At 40.2% G+C, this 26,793-nt stretch overlaps 2 protein-coding genes across 2 annotated transcripts; both read right to left on the bottom strand.

Moving 5' to 3' along the window:
* Window positions 1–31: 31 nt before the first annotated feature.
* LOC306963464 (sodium/hydrogen exchanger 2-like) lies at window positions 32–22,821 on the bottom strand (the record flags this gene model as incomplete). Its single annotated transcript, XM_079557035.1, has 15 exons — window positions 32–153; window positions 235–298; window positions 1,405–1,494; window positions 1,588–1,684; window positions 4,936–5,076; window positions 5,153–5,223; window positions 6,500–6,589; window positions 7,434–7,630; window positions 9,442–9,659; window positions 11,081–11,331; window positions 11,485–11,725; window positions 12,827–13,049; window positions 15,500–15,761; window positions 18,708–19,192; window positions 22,653–22,821. The coding sequence occupies 15 exons, from the start codon at window positions 22,819–22,821 to the stop codon at window positions 32–34; spliced, it is 2,721 nt and encodes a 906-aa protein (XP_079413161.1).
* LOC306963465 (uncharacterized protein) lies at window positions 15,483–22,842 on the bottom strand (the record flags this gene model as incomplete). The annotated part of the gene is made up of 3 exons (XM_079557036.1): window positions 22,653–22,842; window positions 18,708–19,192; window positions 15,483–15,761 (listed from the first exon to the last, which is right to left on the bottom strand). Exons 1-3 carry the CDS (start codon window positions 22,819–22,821, stop codon window positions 15,483–15,485), a joined length of 933 nt encoding a protein of 310 aa, XP_079413162.1. The 5' UTR covers window positions 22,822–22,842.
* Between the last annotated feature and the right edge of the window lie 3,951 nt (window positions 22,843–26,793).

Here is a 26,793-nt window from a genome sequence, read left to right as displayed (position 1 = left end):
CTGCTCTTAAAAGTAAGAATTACAATTTAGTCTAATTCTTGTTCTCGTTCTCAATGTCAAAGCTGAGTTGTTTCTTGGGTCCTGGTTTTGGAGCAGCCTCTCCTTCGGCTCGAGTGGAGTCTGGAGACGCAGGTCTGGGGCTTGTGCCGCACACTGTGCACAAAGAGACGGTGAAAATGCTTTTTAAATGTACAGTTCTAGTAAAAAGGGGGTTGGGGGTTTATCAGGCTTTACCAGTGTGCGATCTGCGCAGTCCACGCCTCACACTGTGGGATCCATTCATCTCTGCGTCTTCCACCTAAATATTTGTTTAAGCAAAAGGCACAAACTTCACATACTTTTATGACATAGTAATGAAGTATTGTTAGCTGTGTATTTCCAATCTTTCCCTTCTGTCAGATACTTTGACAGCAGAGAGCGAGATACTTAGTAACTTTAGACCTCCGGCACACACACCCTGGAGAATTAGCTGCCATGATTATCATCATTAAAGGGACTATACAGAGTTTAAAAATGTTAAAATTAAGTATTTTCCTCCCCCTACATGTTCCAGCCATGTCCTAATGTGTAGAATGAGCTCAGACCTGTTCACCACAACTGCCTCTAAAATCCTGCACTGTCACTCAAAAAGGTATTAATTCGGGTCCGAAGTGCCGTCATGCACAAGCTTAATATAGAAGCTGCAGTTACACGTATGACCTGAGGTGGCAGTAGTGAGTATAAAATGGCGAACTTGCATCTCGCCTCTTTAAAGAAAAAGATTTTAGTTTCTTCTTAATATCTAAATAATAAATGTCACCATGACATTAAAACTTCTTCAACCGAGGACATTTTCTCCAGTTCAGCTTTACCCAAATCTAAAAGCTCCTCGACTGCTTTAGGCACTCAAAGTGCTTTACACCAAGGAACCAGTCACCCATTCATACAGCAATGTATGCAGACACTGGAGGCGAGGAGGGTGAAGTGTCTTGCCCAAGGACACAATGACTGTGTGCACCTGCAGGATTTGAACAGCCGGCCCTCCGATCACAAGACGACCCGCTCTGCTTTCTGCTCCACTGTTGCCCCCCTGGCCTACAGGGGCAACAGTTTGCTTTTTCACACTTTTCTATCATGTTTTCGTCACCTTTTTGTCACTTTTTTAAGTCAAGCTTTTGTCACATCGTTATTGTGTTTTTGTGGCTCTTTTCTTGCTTTTCCAACACTTTTTAATCGTAATTTTTATTTTTGTATTTTCATCCTCATTTTCGTTTGTTCAAGAAGCTTTAACTAGATCTGGGAAACTGGAGAAAATGTGCTCGGTTCAGGTGGAGGTTAAGAGGTTAATTAAATGATTCTTAAACACAAACAACAGCCAACGCAACAAACAAAATGTAAGATTTTGAAACATAATTAATGCTGAACCTGTGAGCTCCTCTCCCCCAGGCTCATGTGTCTGTGGAGGGTCCTGTCCAAGTCCTGGTGCAGCGTGTGGCGACTGTAGGTGGGCATCTGCTGAAGAGAAGACCACTTTTTTTATATTTATAACATAGCCTTATGACAGAGCTATAATAATAACGTGTACTGTAATAATTAATGTTACGGTACCCTGTTGTTGAAGTTATGGAGGTTCCTGGAGAGGATTCTTCTGATGCTGTCCATCTCCTCAGGAAGGAGCAAACGACTGCTGGTCTGAGGAGCTGTTCTAATAAAAAACATGTGGAGGTTTCAAAAGCAGTTTAAAGAGGGGAAACAGCTTGGTCGCTTCTAACTTCACTGCCTAAGACCCCCAGGAGAGGAGGAGAGGCTAAATGCTAACAACATCTTTGGTCTCTTTGGTCGTGGGCCGAAATTCAACTCCCGCGGCCGGTCTCGGGCCGCATATAATAGAGAATATTTTTCCAATAAATGAATAATAATAAGCTGAGATTTGGTCAAAGCCCCAACTTAACTGTAGCTTCATTAATGACAACGGCTTACACTTGTATTGCACTTTACAAGCCTGTGTCACAAGTTCCTCAAAGTACTACATAGTCATTATTCATTCACTCCACACTGGGTGCTGGTAAGCTGTTATTGAAGCCACAGCTGTCCTGGGGCAGACTGTCCATTTACCACGTGGCTATATAATGTGTTGTTCATATCCTGAGCTCTTATGTCAGTGCCCTCTGCTGGACACGTGTGGAACTCTTTCCTTTTTAAACCCCTTAACTCCCACCTGAACCGAGCACATTTTCTCCAGTTTGGCTTCACCCCAGTGCAAAAACTTCTGGAAAAAAGCTGTGAAAATAGCAACAAAACTGAGATGAAAAAAAATATGGAAATGTGACAAAAAAGTGAGAAAACATTGACAAAAAAGTGACGAAAAATGGATGAAAAAGTGGCAAAAATTGACAAGAAATTGAAGAAAAAATGACAAAAAAATGACAAAAAAGTTACAAAAATGAGTTGAATACCCAACAAAAAAATGATGGAAAAATCTGATGACGTGAGGAAAAAGATCCTCTCGGTTCAGGCGGGAGTTAAGAGGTTAAAATGTAATGCCCCCTAGTGGCAAGAATGAGCATTCTGGTTATTCTTTAACAATTCATAACTCCGCACAGGAATGGGCTAGAGACTTACTTTATTTTTTTTTTTACATACTCTGGAATTTATCCTCTACAGGGCCACAGATCAGGCCGCATGTTTGACACCCCTGCTTTAAAGAGGGGGTATTATGCTTTTTTCAGCCACATAGCACCAGTCTATGGCACACTACAATGATGACGAAACCTTCTGTTGGTCTGTAAATGCAGTAAATTAGAAGAACTGCCTTGTATAAAATTGCTCTTTCAAAATGGCGGTAGCGAAAGACTTGAAATAGGCCCCTGTCTCTTTAAGAACCTCTGACCCTTTGCGACACACCCCCTCCACACGCTGTCTGTGGCATCACAACACTCCGCTCGTTGTCTCAACTGTATTGAAACTACGATCGGTGCATTTTAATTTTTATTGTTGGAAAGGAGCTACTGTTTATCACTTTGTGAACAATGGCCACACAGGATATTATTTGGAAACGAACCTTCCACACCGGACGCTTGGAAGGGGCTCTTGCCTGAAAAATAACTGCTGTTTGGAGGCTTCTCTTTGCATCTGCCATGCCCTATGGATCTCTAACTATACCCCCATGGACGACACCAGGATCTGCAGGAGCCCATACCATTCAAAAGACGGACATTATCTGTGCAGGTGGACAGTGGTTTTTCGAGGTTACCCGTTAGCTTGTTATAATCGACTACAGCTCATTGTTGATGAAAAGTCTGCAATAAACCACAAATGTGTAAAGCCAGGCTCATTGTGTGATCATCGTAAAGGCTGCTTCGAGTAGTTGCTGCTTTATTGACGTTATTTGTGCATAATATGCTGCCTGTTTTCAATGAATGTTGTGAAGGTGAAGGTTGTTAGCTTGTCGTGGCTAATAGTGCCTTAGCTCCGGGAGAAAACCACTCGGCTACGACTCACTGTAGATGAAATGTGAGCAATAAACTACACAATCAACAAGCCAGGCTCCGTGTGTGATCATCATACAGGCTGCTTCAAGCAGTTGCCTGTTTTAGTGACGTTTTCAATGCATAATATGCTGTTTGTATTCAGTGAATTTTCCCGTTAGCTTGTCGCGGCTAGCTTGTTAGCTCCGGGAGAAAGCCACTCGGCTATGACCCATTGTAGATGAAATGTGAGCAATAAACTTCCAAATCAACAAGCCTGGCTCCGTGTGTGATCATTGTTAAACGGTTCTTTATGTGTGTGGTGGTTTTATTGACTTTATGTGTGCATATTTTTCGTTTTCACGTGATGACTCGAGGTTAAGCTTAGCATTAGCTTTCTCCGGAGGCTCTGTGCATCATCAAGGCCCAGCGCAGAACCAGACACTGAAATAAGTGTTCTTGTCACCGGTTTTAATCCTGGGTGTTTCGGTAACAGAAACACTGATGTGTGTCTTTGTAAAAGTCTGCTGTGGCTCCGGTTCACAACACATGAAGCTAATCCTCCATGATGACTCTGTTTACATCTTAGGGCTAGACACTGCGGGGAGGGGGTTCTGCTGAGGAGCAGTGGTTGGTTACTCGGCTGGTGACGAAAGGTTGGAGGCGTATCCTGGAGGTCGAGGGCGTTTCCTGAAGGAATCAGGCGTTTTATCCCTAAAATGGCCGCCATCAGTTTCTACAGATTACTCGAAAATACGTGAATGTGCTAAGGCAACACTTCAGGCATGTTTTTAATGAGGGAATGACTTAATAACATGATGTAAAGCTTGAAAAAGTCGATTTTGCATAATACCCCCCCTTTAAGGCTTGATTTTATTCTCTTAACCCCCACATGAACAAAGAACATTTCATCCAGTTTGGCTTTCCCCAAATCTAAAAGCATCTTGAACAAACCACTAAAATAGCGACAAAAACAAGAAGAAAACGAGCATGATTTTTTTGTTTTAAAGTGACCAAATAAAGTCACAAAAGAGCAACAATAAATTAACAAAAAAAGTGACAAAAACGTGGCAAAAGTGTGAGGAAAACGCAATGAAAAAGCCACTAGAAGGCAACAGAAGAGCAACAAAAAAGTGACAAAATAAAGCCACAAAAGAGCAACAATAAAGTAACAAAAAAGTGACAGTAAAAGCGGCGAAAGTGCTGGAAAAAAAGTGACAAAAATGAGACGAACGAGAAAGAAGTGACGACAACGCAGTAACAGCACATGGAAAAAGATCCGTTTACATCAGTTTTGTAGGCCTTAGCTTTCAAATGAGGTGTTACACTGTAAGCTAAGGCTGTAAGCTCCAATCGAGAAGTTTTTTAGATTTGGGTAAAGCTGAAGTGGAGGAAATGTCCTGGTTAGGGTGTGTGGTAAGAGGTCCACCATCACTTCTGCCACACATTCAGTTGTGTTTTGTATGAATGCAGTAACGGCGTCTTTTACCTGGGTTTGATGGCCGTCTCTCCGTCCCCGCTCTGCTCCCTCCTCTCCAGCTCCTGGTAAACGCGGAGGATGCTGGAGCGTTCCTGATGCTCCTCTCGAATCAGGAACCGGCGCAGGAACTTTCTGTTGAACTGCTCAAACCTGCCCCGTGCAAAGACTGTGTGATCATCGGCGCCCTCTAGTGGCAACAGTGAGACATTTATAACAGAACGCTCACTTGTCTTTCCAGTAATGCTGTCCCCAGTATCCAACCACATCCTCAATCCCAGCCAGAAGGTGATCTATGAGCTGAGGAAAGACCGAGCAGCAGGTTTCAGAAATTGATCTCAAAATGCTGATAACACTTTCATTTTTGTGAACATTGCACATTAAAACAAGACTTATAAACGTCTTTTATTTATAGCCAGGACATGATCTTGGCCTCTTAAGAAGCATCCTTCAATCAGGGAGTCAATGACAATATCTTAAGAAATAGGTTCATTATGATTAATTATGATACTGTAGGAAATCGCATTCTCTCCAGTTCAGCTTTACACAAATCTAAACACTTCTTGACTGGAGCTGACAGCCTATAGGCCAGGATAAGACCTGCAGAGCTCGTTTTCATCGTCTTGTTTTCAACTCATTTTCATCTTCCTTTTCGTCTTATTTGCGTTTCATTTTCGACTCATTTCGTCAAGTTTTCTTTTCGATTTTGTCTCGTTTTCATCCGCTTTTTTGCTATGGTTTCGTCTCATTTTTGTCACCTTTTTGTGGCTTTTTTGTTACGTTTATGTCACTCTTTTTTTTTGCGTTTTCATCCTCGCTCTCGTCTCATTTTTGTCTCTTTTTCATCTCGTTTTCATCCTTGTTTTTGTCGCTTTTGTGTCACATTTTCATTGCGTTTTTTATCCTCGTTTTTGTTGCTAAATTGACCCTTTTCTCAAGAAGATTTCAGATTTGCCAAACTGTAGAAAATCTGCTCGGTTCATGTCGGGGTTAAGAGATTGATATTTATTTTTATTTTAGGCTAATCCTCTCCCATAGAGGATTACCCTATGGTATGTTAACTACAGTGTGTACCGCCATCCCACTTATTATTATTATGTATCTTTATTTGATATAGACATAACAATAGCATTGGACAAACCACAGTGTTATTGCAAGACTGTTCATCATCAACACTTGTTCAGAGGGTCTTAGATAGATTGATCAAATCACATGTACAGTTTATACCACTTTTCAGGGTCAGTCTGCAGTTTTAAGTCAGTGGACAGAGAGTTCCACAGTCTTGATCCATTAAAGCAATCAATACATCAATGTATTTTCTTGCAGTGGAGTAAACCTCATTTGGCCCCATAGAACAACATAAAAACTTGTTAGCTTGGCACTCCACCATGTTCACGTCTGTGTGAGAGCTAGACACGACTTTAGGCAACAGCAACATCAGTTTGCCCCATTAATGTGTTCTTAGTTCTCACTTTTGAATAATGCATGTTCATATCTGAGAGCATAATGGAGGCTCAACATGAAATGTCATCATAACCTTTGCAACATCAGTTTGAAAGTGTACTTTGTCACGTACCCGACTGTGGATCTCCTCACTCACTGTGGGCAGAGCTCTCTTTTTCCTCTTCACGTCCAGCAAATCCACCAGAGGCCTGATTGTCATTCCCTGAGTCATAAATGAAAGAAGATGTTTTTTTAATATCGAGAACACCACCTGAACCCAGCACATTTTCTCCAGTTTTAACCGTCGGACCTTGGGGGACCGAAGCTTCGCCATCACCATCGCCGCCCCCACCCTTTAGAACTCACCCCCACAGCCCTTTAGAAACTCTGACTCACCAACCTTCAAATCAGTATCAAAACCCACCTGTTCAAACTATCCTTAAACACCTTTTTTGGTTTGTTTTATTCCCCATGTAAAGCGTCTTTGAGTGTCCAAAAAAGCGCTTTACAAGTTTGATGTATTATTATTATTATTATTATTATCATTGTCATTACCCAAATCTAAAAGCTTCTTTGAAAAAAGTGTCAAAATAGCAACAAAAAAAAGTGGGGAAAAAATGAAAAAAAAAAAAAAAAACTATGAAAAAAATAGCAAAACAATGAAAAAAAGGATGAAAAAAAAAGTGACAAAAAATGACTAAAATCTATGAAAAAAATAGCAAAAAAATGACACACAAAAAAAGAAAAAGTGGCAAAAAGTAACAAAAAAGACAAAAAAAAATCAATGAAAAAAGTGGCAAAAATGTGACAAAAAATGTGACAAAAATCAATGGAAAAATGACAAAAAAAATGTGGAAAAAGTGACAAAGAATGACATAAATCAATGAAAAAATTGGCAAAAACATAAAATAAAAGTGAAACAAAAAATGATGTCAACAAGGCAACAGCACATGGAAAAGGATCAATTTCGATCAGTTTTGTTGATCTTAGCTTTCAAATGACATGTTACACCGGCCTATCTACAGTTAATAAACTTTTAGATTTTGGTAATGCCAAAAAGGCATTACTTGAACGAAGACAGTGAAGAGGATGACTATGATGGTTGTTGTGATGAAGAGTCTCTTCTTGGGAAAGTCGTCGATGAGAAAAACCAGGGAGAAGCAAATTGCGCCTCTGAGGCCACCGTAGGCGATAATGAACTGGTCTCTGAAAGTCACTTTGTTTCTCCTGACTTTGTTGACAACAGCAGTGAGCAGCAGCACCCCTGAAAACAACAGGGACATTTTAGAAGGAAAAGATGGGTAACACTTTAGAAGACAGCCTGCAAGTTCCACGTGTACAGGGAACAAGAACGTAATAACACGAGTACAGGTAATTACACATTAAAGTGCAAGGTTTAGTAACTGTATTCAAAGCATAATAAAGGTGTACAACATGTAGGTGTAAGCGTAGCAAAGGGCAACATGGTGTAATAAAGGTGTACATAGCGCCTCACTTTAGTATACAGCCCACACTCGTACACAGTACACACGTATTCACACAGTACAGGATTTCCGCGGGGCATTAAAACGAATTAAAGTCATTAAATTGCATATGACAGGTTTTAATTTTGATCAGATGCATGTCACGTTTTTTTTTACTCATTAATTGTCCATGACAGTAAATACTACGCTGACAGTAAAGACAAAGGGAGAGAGGGATATTGAACATGCATTTACACAATGGAGATCCTTCTGTCACTCAAACTGGCTGTAAATACTGCTAAAGTGGCCCACAGTTAGCTTTGCCCGTTAGCCTGTTAGCTTCTGTTGATCATGATTCCATTAGTTTGCATTGAGGCTCCGGGTTGGAGCAAGTGTGGTTTTCTGGCCAGAGACACCAGGGGGAGATGAAAGACCCCCCCCCCCCCCCCCCCCCCCCCCCCCCCCAATCTACGGGACACGAAAAGGATTTATTAAGGTAAACACGTTACTTAGTTCTGCTTTAAAGAGGGGGTATTATGCTTTTTTCAATCACATAGCACCAGTCTATATCACACTACAATGATGACCAAACCTTCTGTTGGTCTGTAAATGCAGTAAATTAGAATAACTGCCTTGTATAAAATTGCTCTCTCAAAATGGCTGTAGTGAATGTCTTGAAATAGGCCTCTGTCTCTTTAAGAACCTCTGACCCTTTCGGACACGCCCCCTCCACACGCTGTCTGTGGCATCAGTGGGGAGGGGGTTCTGCTGAGGAGCAGTGGTTGGTTACTCGGCTGGTGACGAAAGCTCGGAGGCGTCTCCAGGAGGTGGGGGCGTTCCTAGGAGGACTCAGGCAAACCTATCCCTAAAATGGCCGCCATCAGAGTTTTTACAGATTACTCAAAAATACGTGAATGTGCCAAGGCAACATTTTTCGATTTTGCATAACACCCCCCCATTAACATGGTTGGCACGGCAACAGTTAAAAATTGTTTGCCTTCATCCATGTCACTTCCTGTCAGTGTCCAATAAGGAAGTGAAACTATAAACATAAAAAAGAGTCAAACTAAAGAAAGCTGGGTGCAATCTCTAGCAAAATAATTGTGTTAACTATGTTTTAGCAAAAGATTGTGTCTAATGTATCAAATGCACTTTAAATTGTATAAAATCAAGGCCTTTAATGTCACAAAGTTTCCAATTGGATTTTTAAATTTTAAAACAAAATTATGATATAACAATTGTGTAATGTAACCATTTTTACCATATAGGTTCATCAAAATACTATGGATTAAAACATATTCAGCAACAGTTTTGGTTGAAATGGAGTCTCTTTCCTCTGTTTTTGTGTTGGTAAAATGTACTATTTGGGCTTTAAAAATAAGCCTTGTACACCTTTGTTACACCTTGTACACAGTTTAATGTGTTCTTGCCTGTACTAACGTGTGTAATTACTTTCCTGTTCCCTGTACCTATAAGGAACTCACGTGCTGTAATGTAATGTGTCACCAAAAGATATTTCGATTTTATTGCAAGTATTTTTAACTATATGGTCTAATCTCTATGGTGTAATCTGCTATAATGGCTAAAGCTGTTTCTGGCTGTGTTCCTGTACCCGAGGCCCTCCAGAGCAGGCACAGCAGCAGGGTGGCGCAGACGAAGGCCCAGCTCCACATGTGCACGTCCTGGATGGTGGACACTCCGAGGAAGATGAAGATGAGGGTCTCGCTCACGCTGCTCCACATCTTCAGGAAGTACCGGATGCTGCTGTTGCTGCGCTCGGACACATTCGCCTCCACGTACTGCTTCATGGTCACTGCACACGTCACTATTCTGTACACGGGTACACACGTGAGGCCGCACTCAGATAGACTTTAGATATCCCAAATATACAGTGGGAGGGAAAAGTATGTGAACCCTTTGGAATATCTCAAATTTCTGCCTAGCTTGGTCATAAATTATGGTCTGATCTTTATTTGAATCACAAGAATGAGTCTAAAATTTTTATTGGTCATAACATGTAAACATTCACAGAACAGCGTGGAATAAGCAGTGGTGGAAAGTAAAAGTAAAAAGTACAAATTATAGGTACTTTTACTTTTACTTCACTAAATTTTAGAGCCTGTATCTGCATTTTCTGCATCTACATTGAACTGGTTTAGTCCCAGTTTAGACTTGGTTTAGTGGTTTACTCCTTTTGATCTTGTTTAGACCTGGTTTAGACCTGGTTTAGTTCCTGTTTTTGACCTGAGTTAGTGGTTTACTCGTATATACCTGGTATGATTCAAATGATTTAAAAAATCCTGCACATTAAACTCTAATAATAATAATAATGCCTTACACTTGTATTGCACTTTACAAGCCTGTATTACCAAGTTTCTCAAAGTGCTACACTTTTGTCACTTTTCATTCGCTCCATACTCGGTGATGGCAAGGTACAATTGTAGCCACAGGTGCCCTGGGGTAGACTGACGGAAGCGAGGCAACCAGTCTGCGCCATCGGCCCCTCCGACCATCAACCACTCACTCACAATTACACATTTTTACAAGATACTTTTACTTTAGAAAAAGTTTGGTCTTGTATCTGCACTTTTACTTTAGACTAGATGCAAGTTGGCCATTTTATGCTCATTACTGCCATCTCAGGTCATACGTGTAACTGCACCAACAACTTTCTGAGTGACAGAGCAGGATTTTAGAGGCAGCTGTGGTGAACAGGTCTGGGCTCATTCTACACATTAGGACATTGCTGGAACATGTAGGTGGAGGAGAATACATAATTTTAACTTTTTAAACTATGCATAGTCCCTTTAAGTAAAAATACTGAGTACTTCTTCCACCACTGGGCATAAGTAAGTGAACCCTTGATTCAACAGCTGGTTGACCCTCCTTTGGCAGCAATAACTTCAAACCTGAGGCCATTTGTCCAACCGTTGAAGCTCAGAAGAGGATGGGTGCTGTAACAAGACCCAAAGCACAAAAGCAAATCAACTCTAGAATGGTCTCAGAAGAATAAAATACACGTTCTGGATTGGCCCAGTCAAAGTCCTGACCTAACCCAGATAGAGATGCTGTGGCATGACCTCAAGAAAACCATTCACACCAGACATCCCAGGATAAAGATCAGACCGCATTTATGACCAATTTATGCAGAAATGTAAGAAATTCCAAAGGGTTCACATACTTTTTCCTCCCACTGTCTATGCTGAACATTATGAGATGACACTACAGGATTGAGAAGGGAATGGACTTACGCCATGATGCCGGAGAGGTGCAGCATCTCAGAGGTGAGGTAGGACAGATAGGAGTAGAGGAAGACGAACAGAGGAGCGATGACTGGGACTCTGGGGGTGAACCTGGAGGTGAGAGCGGCCACCAACCCGAAAAACAGCCCTAAAAAGAGCCCTCCGAACCCCACCACCAGCACCCTACTGCCCCCCAACAGGATGTCCAGGCCGGAGACTGAGGGCAGGCGCAGGAAGGACTCGAACAACTGGTACAGCACCTGCGAGGGACAAAGGGGGTCAATTGCCCCTCATACAGACAACTTTGAATGGGGTACATGATATTTTCCAGCTTGCACATATGCAGCACCTTTAACCCCCACTGTGTGACACTATGTACTTTCAAATACCCGACTCCTGTTCCCGCCCCTCACCACAGTCACGGCGTCGTTGAGCAGCGACTCTCCGAACACCAGGATGTGGAGCTGCTCGTTGACGTGCATCTCCTGGAAAACCGAGAGCACGGCCACCGGGTCCACGGCTGCGATCAGAGAGCCGAACAAGAGGCAGTGGAGCAGGGAGACGTCCCCCAGAGAGGAGGGGCACAGCAGGCACACCCCGTACAGGGACAGGCCGATGCCCAGGACGTTCCACAGGGTCCCCAACACTGCGTACCTGACGGGAGGAGAAACCAACAATCATAGAGCTATTATTATCTATTTATTACATTTGCGTTGCCCACTAGTGATCTTTTTATTTAGTCTGAGGCCTCACAACCCTGAGGATTGGGAGTTGGGATTATTTTGAAAGTGACCAACCAAAACTTTACTAGTAAAACTGTTGTATTGTTGAGTTCAGTGTTATTCATCTATATTACCCCATGGGTCGTCGTACCGCTGATTGGGAAACATTGTTCTTAGAGCCACAGATTAACCTCATCACATTTTTGTCACTTTTCTGTCATTTTTTCTTCACATTTTTGTCATTTTTTTCATCACATTTTTTTCATTTTTTCTTCACATTTTTGTCATTTTTTTCATCACATTTTTGTCATTTTTCGTCATATTTTTGTCACTTTTTTGTCACTTTTTCATCAAATTTTTCATCACATTTTTGTCACTTTTTTATCACATTTTTCATCACATTTTTGTCACTTTTTCATCACATTTTTGTCATATTTTCATCACATTTTTGTCATTTTTTCATCACATTTTTGTCACATTTTTGTCATTTTTTCATCACATTTTTGTCACTTTTTCATCATATTTTTGTAAATTTTCGTCATATTTTTGTCACTTTTTTGTCACTTTTTTGTCACATTTTTGTCACTTTTTCATAACATTTTTGTCACATTTTGTCATATTTTTGTAATTTTTTTGTCATTTTTTTGTCATTTTTTTGTCATTTTTTTGTCACATTTTGTCACATTTTTGTCACTTTTTCATCACATTTTCATCACATTTTTGTCACTTTTTCATCACATTTTCGTCACATTTTTCGTCACTTTTTCCTTGCTTTTTTGTCACTACTATTATTCTTGCATTTTTTTTGGCACTTTTTTGTTATTTTTCATCACATTGTTGTCACATTTTTGTCACTTTTTCGTCACATTTTTGTCACATTTTTGGTCACTTTTTCGTCACTTTTTCCTTGCTTTTTTTTTTTTTTCATTTTTCTTCGCTCTAACTGGAGAAAATATGCTCGGTTCAGGTGGGGGTTAGAGTCAGTGCATTTGAATTTCTTTTTTTAAAGTAACAAGTTAGTACATCCACAAACCAGAGGATGGTGCCCAGGTTTTCAAAGAACAGTCTCCCCGGCAGGAAGTACCCCGCGTCCAGCACGATGGGGGGCAGCAGGAACAGGAAGAAGGCATCAGCGCTCAGAGTGGGAGGAGCCGAATGCCGCACGCCGTAGATGACTCCGCCCACCAGCAGTCCCACCATGATCAGGAGGCAGCTCTCGGGGACCACGGCTGGGACCCGACCCGACCAGTGGAAACCTGAGCACACGGCAGTTATTCACAGCTCCTGGAAATGTCAGACCTAAAGGCACAACATGGTGGCTGAGTGGTTAGCGCAAGAAGGTCACAGGTTCAAATCCCCGGGCTGCGTGGAGTTACTCCCATTCACCAAAAATGTGCACAATAGGCTAAAACTTACAGCTAGGTGAGCAGGGAACAGCACTTTAGGCAAATGCTGGCAAATTTCCCTTCTTTGTTGGAGAATTTAGCCATTTGCACATAGGTTGGTGAGGTGCAGTTAAACAATGCCATCAGAAAAAAAAAGCTTAGGTACTAAAAACAGGTACAGAAAATAATATTCTTCATTTGATCCCCAATTTTTATGCCTGTTGTGTCCAGGGACAGCACTAAAGAAAGTTGTTTCTGCTCAAATAGATAAACTAAATTTAAAATAAATGGTCTCATACGGTATTAATTCAGTACTAAGTAACTTGTTTACCAGAATAAATCCTTTTCGTAGTCCCTCTAGGGGTAATACAAGTGTTAATGGGATGATTGGGGGTCTTTCATCTCCCCCTGATGTCTCTGTCCAGAAAGCCACAATTGCAACTTCTCTGCCTCCAAATCGGAGTCACCAATACACCCTAATGGAATCACGAAGAAGAAGCTAACATGCTAACGGGCAAAGCTAACTGCGGACTAGCTCCACCTAAACAGTATTTACAGCCAAGTTTCAGTGAAATTTTTTTTATCTCCATTGTGTAATTAGATGTACTATATCCCTCTCTCCCTTTGTCTTTTCTGTCAGTGTATTATTTACTCTCACGGACAATTAATAGGTAAAAAAAACCTGCTCCGACACCTGCAGTGGCGCTTATGGCCTCTAGGGGCACGAGTTACTTAGTACTGCTTTAACACGATTCTGTGTAATGATTCTAGATGGCAAATATTTTAGTACAGGCATCACAAGTGTCGTTAGAGCACCGGTATTGAATTTATTTTCACGGTACTCAGCCCTATGGAGAAAATCGAGAGGGCGCCATCTAACTTCATGAACATTCAAATTTTTACACTTCTTAAAAAAAGCTTTAAAATCACATTGTTGTTTTTTAAATCAATGAATGGCCTGGCTTCAGATTATTATATTATATCTGTCTGAAATGTTGAGTTGATATTCTCCTGTGAGAGCCCTGTGGTCATGTGACTAGCTACTTTAAAGCTGTCCCCGCTCCAATAAAAAAAAACAGATTTGACAGAGTGTTTGTGGGCGCTGGATTTAAACTTTGGAACGACCTCCCTTTGAGCATTCGATCAGCCTCATCCATTGAGCGTTTTTAGTCACTCTTAAAAACGCACCTTTATGTGTTTAACATTCTACATTGTTGCTAATTTTCTTTTTAGCTTAATTGTACCTTGTATTTTTGTCTCTTGTTTGAAACATGTACTGCACTTTGGGCAGTGTCAACTGTATTTTAAATGTGCTATAGACTTTAACCTTGACCTCCTCTTGAGCTGTTACACCAGTGGTTTTCAGATACGTGTACTCAGGATCATCTGCATTTTAGCTTTGTTCATGTTGTTTATAAATAATTTACCTTCAGAAATTTAGCCCTAGAACACTATTGCCGGGTGTTATTCACCTGAGCAAGTACATGTGATTTTCATTATTCTGCGTTTGAGTGTCACAGGTCTCTGGGCTTCTTTGATGGCCTGGATGTTTTCCTGATCCAAAACACGCTTTTTCCTACAGACACATGTTTGGGTGATTTTCACCCAGAAATAGTGATAGAAGGTAGGGCAGGGTTAATTTAATCAGGCAATCTTGCCCCCTTTCAAGGTTGACATTCAGGGCTGCCACATTTATTTTGCGACTTCAACTACAGCTTTGCTCCTGTCGCAGAGTTCGTGTCTCTGGCCTCACAGTAAGTCAGTAACACATAGTTATTTTAGTCAGCTGGTCATTTATACCCATTCAAAATATGACATATTTTGTTTCTCTCTCGTGCAGCTGTTTGTCTGAAGTCTCACATATCCCCAAAAAAAAGTTTCCATCTTCATTATTTATTTATTTTTAGGAATTTTTTGTTCCCAAATTCCTAATTTTCCAGTTATTTTGGAGCATTTTTATCTGGTCCCCTCATGATGCTTTTCTTTCATTTTATAAGACATGACACAGTTTAATATAAAAGAACACGACTCAAATGTGTCATGTACTGTCATGTTTTGATTGGGTGTAATATCTCGGGTAAAAATCACCCGGCATAAGTGATGGTGTTATAAATTTGAGCGATAGTGTTCTGGGGTTAAGTTAGGTGTTTTTAGGAGTTGACATGATTTACACTCAGTTATGACCTTCTTTGTTACCACTGGGCCCAAAAGGTCCATATTTGATATTGATCTGGGCCTGGTGGAAGCTCATATTTTATCTGAGTTAGTACGTGAGAGCCACTGCGTTCCACCATTATGAGCATATTAACATCGTTCCTCACCCAGTTTGGCCAGCGACGCGAGCATGATCCACAGCACGATCTCAAACGGAGCCTGCACGTGATGGTAGTCCACGCTGAAGACCCTCAGAGCCATCGGGACATCCACAGACGGGACCCCCCGGCTGCTGCCATTCTGTCCCAAAGACAGAGGCTGGTCCTGGGGCTCCGGAGTGTCCACGGGGCGGGTCAGGCTGGAGCATCCCACCACCAAACAGGCGTATATGAGTAAAGAGACGAGCACAGAGGCCATCCTGCTGCCATACTGGGACACGAGGGAGAGGGACACGAGGGAGAGGGACACGGGCGGCGGAGATAAAGGCAGGACAGAGCACACAAAACACTCTAATGTGCACAGGAATCCCTGAGCTTGCACTGATGCAACAGCACCTCCACCACAGCGCCTCGTGCACGCGGAGCTGAAATGACAGTGACAATGTAAGTACTGGTGATTCCATGGTTTTTAGGCATTTGCATCCAACTTTCCAGGTAAAATCAACAAGCTTTAAAATGTTTATGTTTGACTTACTTATTGAACATGGACACATCCCCTTCCCTGTCCCTTTGAGTGCACTTTAAGGATGCATCATGCAACTTTTATATGAAAAAAAGTTGATATTTGTGCATATTTGACCTTGTAGTGGCCCAGCTGTATGAGTGGTCAGCATGGCGCCTTTACTTTCCATCACAGTGGTCTCTACAACGCTACAGGATCAATTGTTTTGTAGGTTTTCTGGTGAGAGGGTCCGTCAGCAGTGAAAACCTTACAAACAATTGGTCCTGGAAGTTAAGTAAGTAAGTTAAAGTCGCTGGGTCACTACAAGGTCAAATACGCACAAATATCAACTTTTCTTTCCTCATAAAAAGTTGCATAATGCACCTTTAAGCACTTTAAAGCAAACACTGGAAAAAATAATTTGTTATTAATTTTTGACAAAGCAAGACATAAACATTCAATAACTATTGGACATAAGGGCCAAGTTTAGTTAAAGGAATATGCCACCGTTTTTCCATGCTGAGATATGTTCTTACCTGAGCTTAGACGAGTTGATGCGTACCTGTCTGGTCTTTGTGCGTGCGCTCAGTCACACAAAACGACCAAAGATGTTGTTAGCATTTGGCCTCTCCCAATGTTTTCATTTAGCTCCAAACGGGGGTGAAGTTGGAAGCTACTAAGCTCTTCCACGGGCACAAAGACCAGACAGGTACATATCAACTTGTCTAAGCTCAGGTAAGAACATATGTCAGTATCGAAAAATGGTGGCCTGTTCCTTTAAGTTTATTTGAGCAATTGCAAACCATGGACAGTTATCGGAAAAAGAAGAAACACAATGATGCCCAAAAGGAGTAGGCTGAAGCAAACTGGCCTGTAACCCCATTCAACTTATTCACAAACTTTGCAGCTATTAAATCAACTCATTATGGTAAATGGTTCCCAAAGTGAGGTCCAGTGCAGTGTTTTTTTTAAAAGACAAGCACATTTAATTGCTAAAATGTTTTACTTTAAACCAGATTTTTAGCCTAATCATAGTAAGATGTTTCTTTAAATGCTATTTTAGTTGTAAAATAAGAAAACTCCTTTCAATAAGAGTAAATTATTACTATTGGGGGGCCCAAAGAAAATGTCTGATCGACTAGGGGGCTGCAATGTCCCAAACTGAACTTTGGGAATGGCTGGTTTAAGATACATAAATTATCCTCACACAACGATCATCAACATTGCACATCAGTGTATAGTCCTCTGATGTACAAGAATGAGACTTTATTTACAAGAATACAGTCGTACAATACATTATATATTCTTAAGCATCCAATATTACAATATTGTGTGTCTTACAAAGCTGAAGTGAGTCCCGGTTCTATACTTAGGATAGAAAACTCACTCAAATTTTAGAACAAAACAAATATTCAACTTTCATCCCAATGTTTCTTCATGTTTCTCCATAAAACCACTTGTTTAAAACATGAGGCAACAGTGCTTTGTGTCATTTCAGTTGAAACCAAGATGTATTTATTCACTAGAAGGTGATGTTAAATCATAGTCATTTCAGCAGGAGCATGAGCCTGGTCTCTGTAATCTTGTCTCTATCCTGCACTCTCATAACAACACACTGTATTTAGCCAAAAGTTCTTAAAATAAACAGAAATCATACTCAAAACGTGTCGTGGCTACAGAAGACAAGGACAGCCAGTATGTATGTGCCTACATTTATTAAAGTAACGCAATATTTACACAGATTCATTCATTTATTCACAGTTTTTACTTGCTTTCCACTCCTTTCCACTGCAATACCTATTTGTAACAGCAGGTGGTGTGTGAGAGCACGACTCCACAAGCGTCAAGCCACATCCACAAAGACAATATATGTGTTTTAAATGTGAGGAATGACAAAAACGTAGCTGTGTCACGTTTTATCAGTTCACCAGTTCTCCACAATCTGATGATGGGCCATTGCCTAAAAAGAAGGGCAAGTGACAGACGTCGGCTACTCAAGGGCAAGAGGCAAATGATTGAAAAACAGGAAATGCAGAAAAAACTTCCTTTTTATGGCCAAAATCACACCACTTTTATTGGAATGATGTCATCAGTTTTCTCACCATAATGAAAAAAAAAAAGCATTGATGGGACTTTGGCTTGTTCTGTTAATGCATATGAATTAAGGTTCTGGTTTTGACATGGTTAACACATATTTTACACGTATTTAATCACATTTAGTCCGCTGTAGACCATATTTTAAACCAGATTTGACCTTTACCTATGCCTGGTGGTGCCTGGAGTTAATCAATTGAGACCGTTAGGCTTGGCAGAAGAGATATTAAAAGCTTTGCACCAGTTTTTGTTTCCTGATCGACCCCATAATTACATAATTACAGATGGATGGATGGATGGATGGATGGATGGATGGATGGATGCATGGATGGATGGATGGATGGATGGATAGATAGATAGATAGATAGATAGATAGATAGATAGATAGATAGATAGATAGATAGATAGATAGATAGATAGATAGATAGAGAGATAGAGAGATAGAGAGATAGATATTAACAATAAAAATAGGGTTTGCATTTTGAATTCCCCCACAGAGTCACTTTAGTTCTTCGAGATCCTCAGCATCGAAGAGTTAAATTTGGAAGACCACGGCACCCCACTGCTGGTGTTCAAATAGCTTGTCTTGTCACGAGATGTCGACCCTTCTTCCACACCGACCCCCAAAGAGTCTGTCCCGTGCCCCTCTGGCCCGCGCCCGTCCGGCTGCGGAGGGGGCACCAGGCCGCGCAACAGGCTGTTTTCTAAATTGGAGTTGCATCTGGCCAGGTTTTCTGTGAGATGCTGCAGGTAGACCTCATCGAGCTTCCTCTCCAGCATCCCGTTCAGCATCGAGTTCGTCCTCGGCTCCGGGACGTCCACGCTGATGTTGACGCTGTTCCCCATGACTAAGTACCCCTGGTCGGGCACGGAGTCCGGGTGAGTCGGGACGCCGATGGGAGGCGAGACGAGGGGTTGAGGGGTCGTGGGTTTGGGCGCCGGGAGGGGTCCTGAATCGGCCACTTGGATGTCGGGATAGAGGTTCAGTAACGAACAGTCGAGCAAACAGTCCACGAGAGCGGAGTCTGGGCTGATGAAGGCAGGATGTCCCGGGATGAGGACGCCTGTGGGGGGTTTGTGGGGGACTGGGGTTTCATGCTTCAGACCTGGGAAAGACAAATGTTGGATTAACAAGAGCCACAAGTGATAGTAGGGCTGGAGGACAATTAAATCGAAATGTAATCGAAATCGCCATACTTTGGTCAATCACAATAATCGTCATTGGTCTTTAAAATCGTCAGGTTTCAGAAACAGCTCTTGGTTTTGGAATTTGGAAGAAACAATAGAAGATTTGTTGTGTGTTCCTGGAGGATCCTGGAGGAAAGTATTTGTTTTTGTTTGAGCTGAGGTTTGTATAAAAGGTCTGTCTAGCTTCATGAATCAACTACAGATGAAACACGGAAAATGAGAATATCATTCAAAAGTCCATTTATTTCTGTAATTCAGCTTTAACTGTGAAACTATATATATATATAAATAAACCAGGGGCCTCCAAGTAAATTTCACTGGGGGCCAAAATATATCGGGAGTGTATTGCCGGGGTCCATAAACCAAAGCTCCAGTAAAATATGTCTTGATTGGGAATATACTATTGTGGAAACAATTTTTCAATAAATGAATAATAATGGGCCTGACAGGACTGCAACCTCAGCTTACACTTGTATTACACTTTACAGGCCTGTGTCACAAGTCTCTGCTACACTGTAGGCATTATTCTACACTGTAGTCATTGTTCTACACTGTAGTCATTGTTCTACACTGTAGTCATTGTTCTACATTGTAGGCATTATTCTACACTGTAGTCATTATTCTACATTGTAGGCATTGTTCTACACTGTAGTCATTGTTCTACATTGTAGGCATTATTCTACACTGTTGTCATTATTCTACATTGTAGTCATTATTCTACACTGTAGTCATTGTTCTACACTGTAGTCATTATTCTACACTGTAGTCATTATTCTACACTGTAGGCATTATTCTACACTGTAGTCATTGTTCTACACTGTAGTCATTGTTCTACACTGTAGTCATTATTCTGCACTGTAGTCATTATTCTACACTGTAGTCATTATTCTACACTGTAGTCATTATTCTACACTGTAGTCATTATTCTACACTGTTGTCATTATTCTACACTGTAGTCATTGTTCTACATTGTAGGCATTATTCTACACTGTAGTCATTGTTCTACACTGTAGTCATTATTCTGCACTGTAGTCATTATTCTACACTGTAGTCATTATTCTACACTGTAGTCATTATTCTACACTGTAGTCATTATTCTGCACTGTAGTCATTATTCTACACTGTAGTCATTATTCTACACTGTAGTCATTATTCTGCACTGTAGTCATTATTCTACACTGTAGTCATTGTTCTACACTGTAGTCATTATTCTACACTGTAGTCATTATTCTACACTGTAGGCATTATTCTACACTGTAGTCATTATTCTACACTGTAGTCATTATTCTGCACTGTAGTCATTATTCTACACTGTAGTCATTATTCTACACTGTACTCATTGTTCTACACTGTAGTCATTATTCTACACTGTAGTCATTATTCTACACTGTAGTCATTGTTCTACACTGTAGTCATTATTCTACACTGTAGTCATTATTCTACACTGTAGGCATTATTCTACACTGTAGTCATTATTCTGCACTGTAGTCATTATTCTACACTGTAGTCATTATTCTACACTGTAGTCATTATTCTGCACTGTAGTCATTATTCTGCACTGTAGTCATTATTCTGCACTGTAGTCATTATTCTACACTGTAGTCATTATTCTACACTGTAGTCATTATTCTGCACTGTAGTCATTATTCTGCACTGTAGTCATTATTCTGCACTGTAGTCATTATTCTACACTGTAGTCATTATTCTGCACTGTAGTCATTATTCTACACTGTAGTCATTATTCTACACTGTAGTCATTATTCTGCACTGTAGTCATTATTCTGCACTGTAGTCATTATTCTGCACTGTAGTCATTGTTCTGCACTGTAGTCATTATTCTACACTGTAGTCATTATTCTGCACTGTAGTCATTGTTCTACACTGTAGTCATTATTCTACACTGTAGTCATTATTCTGCACTGTAGTCATTATTCTACACTGTAGTCATTATTCTACACTGTAGTCATTATTCTACACTGTAGTCATTATTCATTCACTCAGCACTTGATGATGGGAACTGTAGCCGCCCTGGGGCAGTCTGTCCATTTACCATGTGGCTATAATGTGTTGTTTATATCCTGATCTCTCATTGTGTCAGTGTGCTCTGCTGGACATGTGTGGAATTCTTTGCTTTCTGTATTTAAGCTGCCCCCTAGTGGCTGGAGAGAGCACTAAGTTTATTTCTTAAAACAAATCATAACTCTAAACAGGAATGGGCTAGAGACTTACAGTACTTTCTTTTTTGACATACTCAGGAATTTGTGCTCTACAGGTCAGGGGCCGGGTTGAATCATCTCCTCCTGTTGGAGACTCATTACATGCAAAGTGACATATGTGAAGCCTTTGTTTGTTATAATTTTGATGATTGTGGCTTACAGTCATTTTCAAAATATTTTAATTTAGAAGATTTTTAATTGGGGTTTTTACAAGCTGAGCCTAATAATCAAAATGATAACAAACAAAGGCTATACATATTTTCTTTGCCTGTAATGTATCTATCATATGAGTTTCACAGTTTAAGTTGAATAACAGAAATGAATGCACTTTTTAACGATATTATAATTTTCCGAGTTGTATTTATTTTCATCACGAAAAACAATGTATTTCAATGAAAAAATAAAATAAAAAACATGATTAATTTTTTTGCCTTATCGTCCAGCCCTAAGTGAGTATCTTCTAAAGCAGTGCTTCTCAAACACTTCACACTGACATTCACAAAAGAGTCCCGGCCCCAGAGGGGAACCTTTTGGACATATTTTTACAACATGTAACATCCAATATTTCACATTCCAAGTACCACATGGCCTATACTACTGCGCTCTACTAAATCAAGATCAGATCAGGTATAAAACATGTCTAAACATGAAAAATACCAACTTAAATGCATTACTAAAGCCTTAATGAAATTATCTTTTAGTAAAATAAATAAAGCTGCATTCCAAAGAAGTCGACAAGCCACAGTTTGAGAACCAGTGCTTTAAAGTTTTCTAAGAATAAATAAGCCAATGGAAACTTTGTGGAAACTTAAGTGTTGGTTTTAATATTACGGGTGGAAAAAGGCAAAAAGGTTCATTTGCATAAAGAGGAACTTTGCTCTACGAGGATGTTGATTTGTTTTTCACTCTCAGACTTTTTAGCTGGATTTGCCATGCCAGTGTATAATGCCACAATTCTATCATTTTATGCAAAAGCTTAAATTTGTTTGTTTCAATAAACTTAAGTGAACTGATAACTCACTTCATAGTAACATGGAGCGATTTTGGCCTCTATTTTTCATTCGTGCAATATGTACTTCTATTACAAGCATTACATTTGACAGATTACTACAGAGATTGGTGGATTATATCTTTGACTGTGTTGATGTGTTGAAGGCTGTACCTGTTCTGGGCGGCTCTTTTCGTCCTTCTGTTGTGGAGGAAAAGGCTGGTCCTTTGCTGTGGCCCTTGTCCCCACTGTCCCGCTCTGTGCCTCTTGTTCTGGACTTTCCTTCAGCAAACTTTCTCTCTTCTCTGTACTTCAGCACTCTCAGAAAGCCTTCGCCCAGCATTGCAGCCTCTTCTCCTGTGAACCGTCTCGAACTGAAGCTACTTCTTTTGCATTTGCTAGATTTGACTGGCTTGTTTCACTTCTGCAACACATCGCTCCGCCCTCTACCGTTGTAATAATGGGGAAATAGCAGTTAACTCTGGTAAACTTTGCACTGATCATTAACTGCAGAGCCACAATCTTGTGAAAGTAAACTGACTTTTTACATATTTTCACCACAAAGTTGCCCCATCTAATCCTTCTCAAGAGTGCAGTGAAAATGCTTGCCCTCCACCTGCTGTCACAAGGGGATCCTCCTCTGTCTACAACCAGAATCCCAGAACCTCTCCCCAATCGAGTCAGAAAGCTCTGAGACTGGAGGTTCTTCACTTGTACAGTTCTACAGTATCATTTTTACCGATTACGCTGCCAGGTAATGCGGCCATATTAGTCCAGTGCTCTGGTCTCAGCACAGGCTCCCTGTCGCTCAGAGAATAGACTTTAAAACAGCTCTGCTTGTGAAGTCTAGCACCAAATTACATTTCTGTAACCTGTTGTTTTTGTGTCTTGTGAAGCACTTTGTGATTTTATCTGTGAAAGGTGCTACAGTGGTGGAAGAAGCACTCAATGTTCTTTCTTAAAGGGAATAGATGCAAGTTTGACATTTTTATACTCACTACTGCCACCTCAGGTCTTACGCGTAACTGCAGTCTCTATATTACAGGAACAGGCCCTGATTTTCCATTCTGAGATATGTTCTTGCCTGAGCTTAGACAAGTTGGTACGTCCCTGTCTGGTCTTTGTGCCCGTGGAAGAGCTTGGTAGCTTCCAAGTTCACCCCGTTTGGAGCCATAGGAATACATTGGGAGAGGCTAAGTGCTAGCAACATATTTGGTCATTTTGCATGACTGAGGGCACGCACAAAGATCAGACAGGTACGCATCAACTCGTCTAAGCTCAGGCAAGAACATATGGAAAAATAGTTCCTTTAAGATGAATTAACACCTTTTTGAGTGGCAGTGCAGGATTCCGTATAGTCCCTTTAAGTAAAAGTGAAGATGCAGGACTAAATATGTACTTAAAGGAGCTATCCTTGATTTTTACATTTTCTGTTATTGGAATAAAATTAGATTTGTCCTTTAGTATATGGTAAAAGCAGACATTTACCTAAAAAATGCTGGTTTTAAAGCCTTTTAAACAGTCACAAAATGTCAGGCTAGGTATATTTTACAGTGAAGTGACAGTTTTCCTCCTGAAAGTAGAGAAACCTGGTTTAAACTCAGTCCCTGTGATGAATTTTGATTTTGTAAATGCGATGAATTTGAAAATATGCAATTTGAAATTTGAGTGACCCTGTTTCTTTGTAGGTATAGCTCCTTTAAGTCAAAGCATCTGTTAACATTTTTACTTAGGTAAAAGTATAAAAGTATGAATTGTAAAATGTACTTTGTAGTTAAAAAGTAAAAGTATTAAGAGTTTAATGCGCAGGATTATTATTATTTTTTTATCACTTGTATCAAACCAAATCTACAAAATGAGTGAATCACTAAATCAGGTCAAAAACAGGAACGAAACTAGGTCTAAACCAGATCTAAACATGGTCTAAACCGGATCTAAACCAAGTCTAACTGCGTAAACCACTAACCCAAGTCTAAACTGACTAACCATATAAATGTCTGTGTCGATAGAATATTTTTTGAAAAATAACCATTTTTCATTTAAAATAACTTATATTTGAGCAGTATCAGCTTCCTGGTTGTAAGCTACGCTGCGGCGGAGTGATCTGCTAGGTTACCGGATCTACAGTAGTTTGTTTACCTGTGGCCGGCATTACTACACGTGGAATTTACAAAGGAGCTTTCTACAAATCTGATTTGGCAACGTTTGGAGGACGACCCCATGATTTTGAAGAGATTTTAATGCAGGCTACTAGTTACCATAGACATGCGCTAGCCTAGCACTAGCCTAGCACCACTAAACTCTTCAAATACAAGGACTGCATGGATTATTTTTAAAAAAAAATCTCCAGAAATCAACAACACTCTGGATAACGAGGAAATGAGGCCCTATATCAAAAATCCTGAAACATCCCTTTAAGAATGACATGCTGACATTTATTAAAACTTCTACTTGTTTCCTCATGTGCAGCTTAAGACAGTTCAGTTGTGCAGTAGCTGTAGTGTCTTTTCTAACCACACGTACACCAAATAAAGCAGGCGCTTCAAAGTTTTCCCATTTATTAAACATAAAAAATAACAGTTCAGTCTTACAAATGCACTTTTTTTTTTTACAATTAGATTCTTAAGAGCCACGTGATTGTGTAAAACTGGAATTGCCACTTTTGATGTAAGACACAAGGAAAAGTAGCACAATAAAATGAAGCCACAGCAAACCGGAAAAGTCCATTCTCCTCTTTCTGCGGCTCCAGACTTTGGCCACGAACAAACAAAAATCAACAACGCGTGTTTACACAACGCTAAGACATGACATGAGTAAACAGAACATGGAACGAGGATTATAAAAACTACACAAGGTGCTGTTTTGGCAAAAAAAAAGAAAGCGTCTGAGTTTGAAAAAGTTCAAATAGATCTTTCAGCCCAGTGATTCTTATCCTTCTTCATAGATGTAATAGCATGAAATGTTGAGTAAGAAGTGTTGCGTGATCGGCTATAAACTCATTCTTTACAATGACATAAGGGGAAATATGATGCATGCATATAAATGAGTAAGCCAATTGTTGTTTGAATTAGAAAGCTGTTCAATACTACTCAGTTTGAACACCTTTTTGGGTAATATGTGGGTCATAAGTGCACATTTACATACAAGTCATAGTACATAAAGCAACTTCCCTCTATGGTTCCCACGTAATGGAGTGGACTTGGTGCACTAAACTAAATAATAATAGGTCCAGCGTCACGCACAGTTTTTACTTCCTCTTCTGTTTCCCAGAATTCAAAGCCCATTGTTTAGAACTTGTGCATTCTGCAATAAACGAGAAGTTCTAAATGTAGTTCCTTTTCTGTGAGATATTACACTTTATACAGTATAGCGAAAGAGTTGCATGTACTTGAGTCGCTGAAATCGTGTGTCATGGGGAGTGGAATACTGAGAATGCATGTAAAATGTGCCAATGTACCAAAGCACGCAATGTCATGTATGACTATAAGGGCGAGGATTAAGTCGTCTCATCAGAAATCCAGATCGTGTTTTCGGTTTAGCCTCCTCTGTAGATGACAAATGCATGAGAGAGAAACACAATTTTGCAATGAATAACTGTGTTCTTTAATGTTTTTATGTTGTCAAAGCCACACTGGTGATAAAGTGTTGTAAAACTCAATACTGAAGGTGTTTCTATCAACAAAGCTCTTTTTACAGCAGCTGATCCCGCTCTCCCATCACACGCTTTTCCTGCCCTGAGGGAGGAGACAGCGCGAGTCAGTGGGTTTCATTCGGGAAGCTGAACTCTCCCTATATATTTTGAGATTCATTTTCTTATTCACGGTGGGTGTAAGAGAATTAAAACTACGATTCTCCGTATGGTCCATGTGGATGAACTGACAATAAAGCTATATTTCATTTCTACTCATAATATTTGACGAAATAAGGCGTTTGCAAGAGGAGCAGATGTTTGTAAATGTAACTAAGCGAAAACATCTTGGTGACAGTGTTAATTCTGACAACATATTTTAATTTAGTTTCAGTCTTTTGACGAAAATGTAATTCAATTTTAGTCGAGATTTAGTCATAAAAAACATCTTCAATTTGAGTCTAGTTTTAGTCGACTAAAATATAATCATATATATCATATCAATCATATACAATAATATTCATTATAATCATATTTAATCTTGTTCCTCTGCTTCATGGAGCTGCTCCCACATGAACAAAGCTCAGAGCTGCTCCTTTGTCAGAGAATTTACATGATATGAGGCTCTTTCAGACTGACAATAGAAGTTTGGATGATTTAAGTCTCTCCTTTTCATTTTTAGTCAGT

This window comes from Gobius niger (genome assembly GCF_951799975.1).
Source record: "Gobius niger genome assembly, chromosome: 5".
Classification (NCBI taxonomy): Eukaryota; Metazoa; Chordata; class Actinopteri; order Gobiiformes; family Gobiidae; genus Gobius; species Gobius niger.
This window is presented reverse-complemented; position numbering and strand designations above follow the sequence as displayed.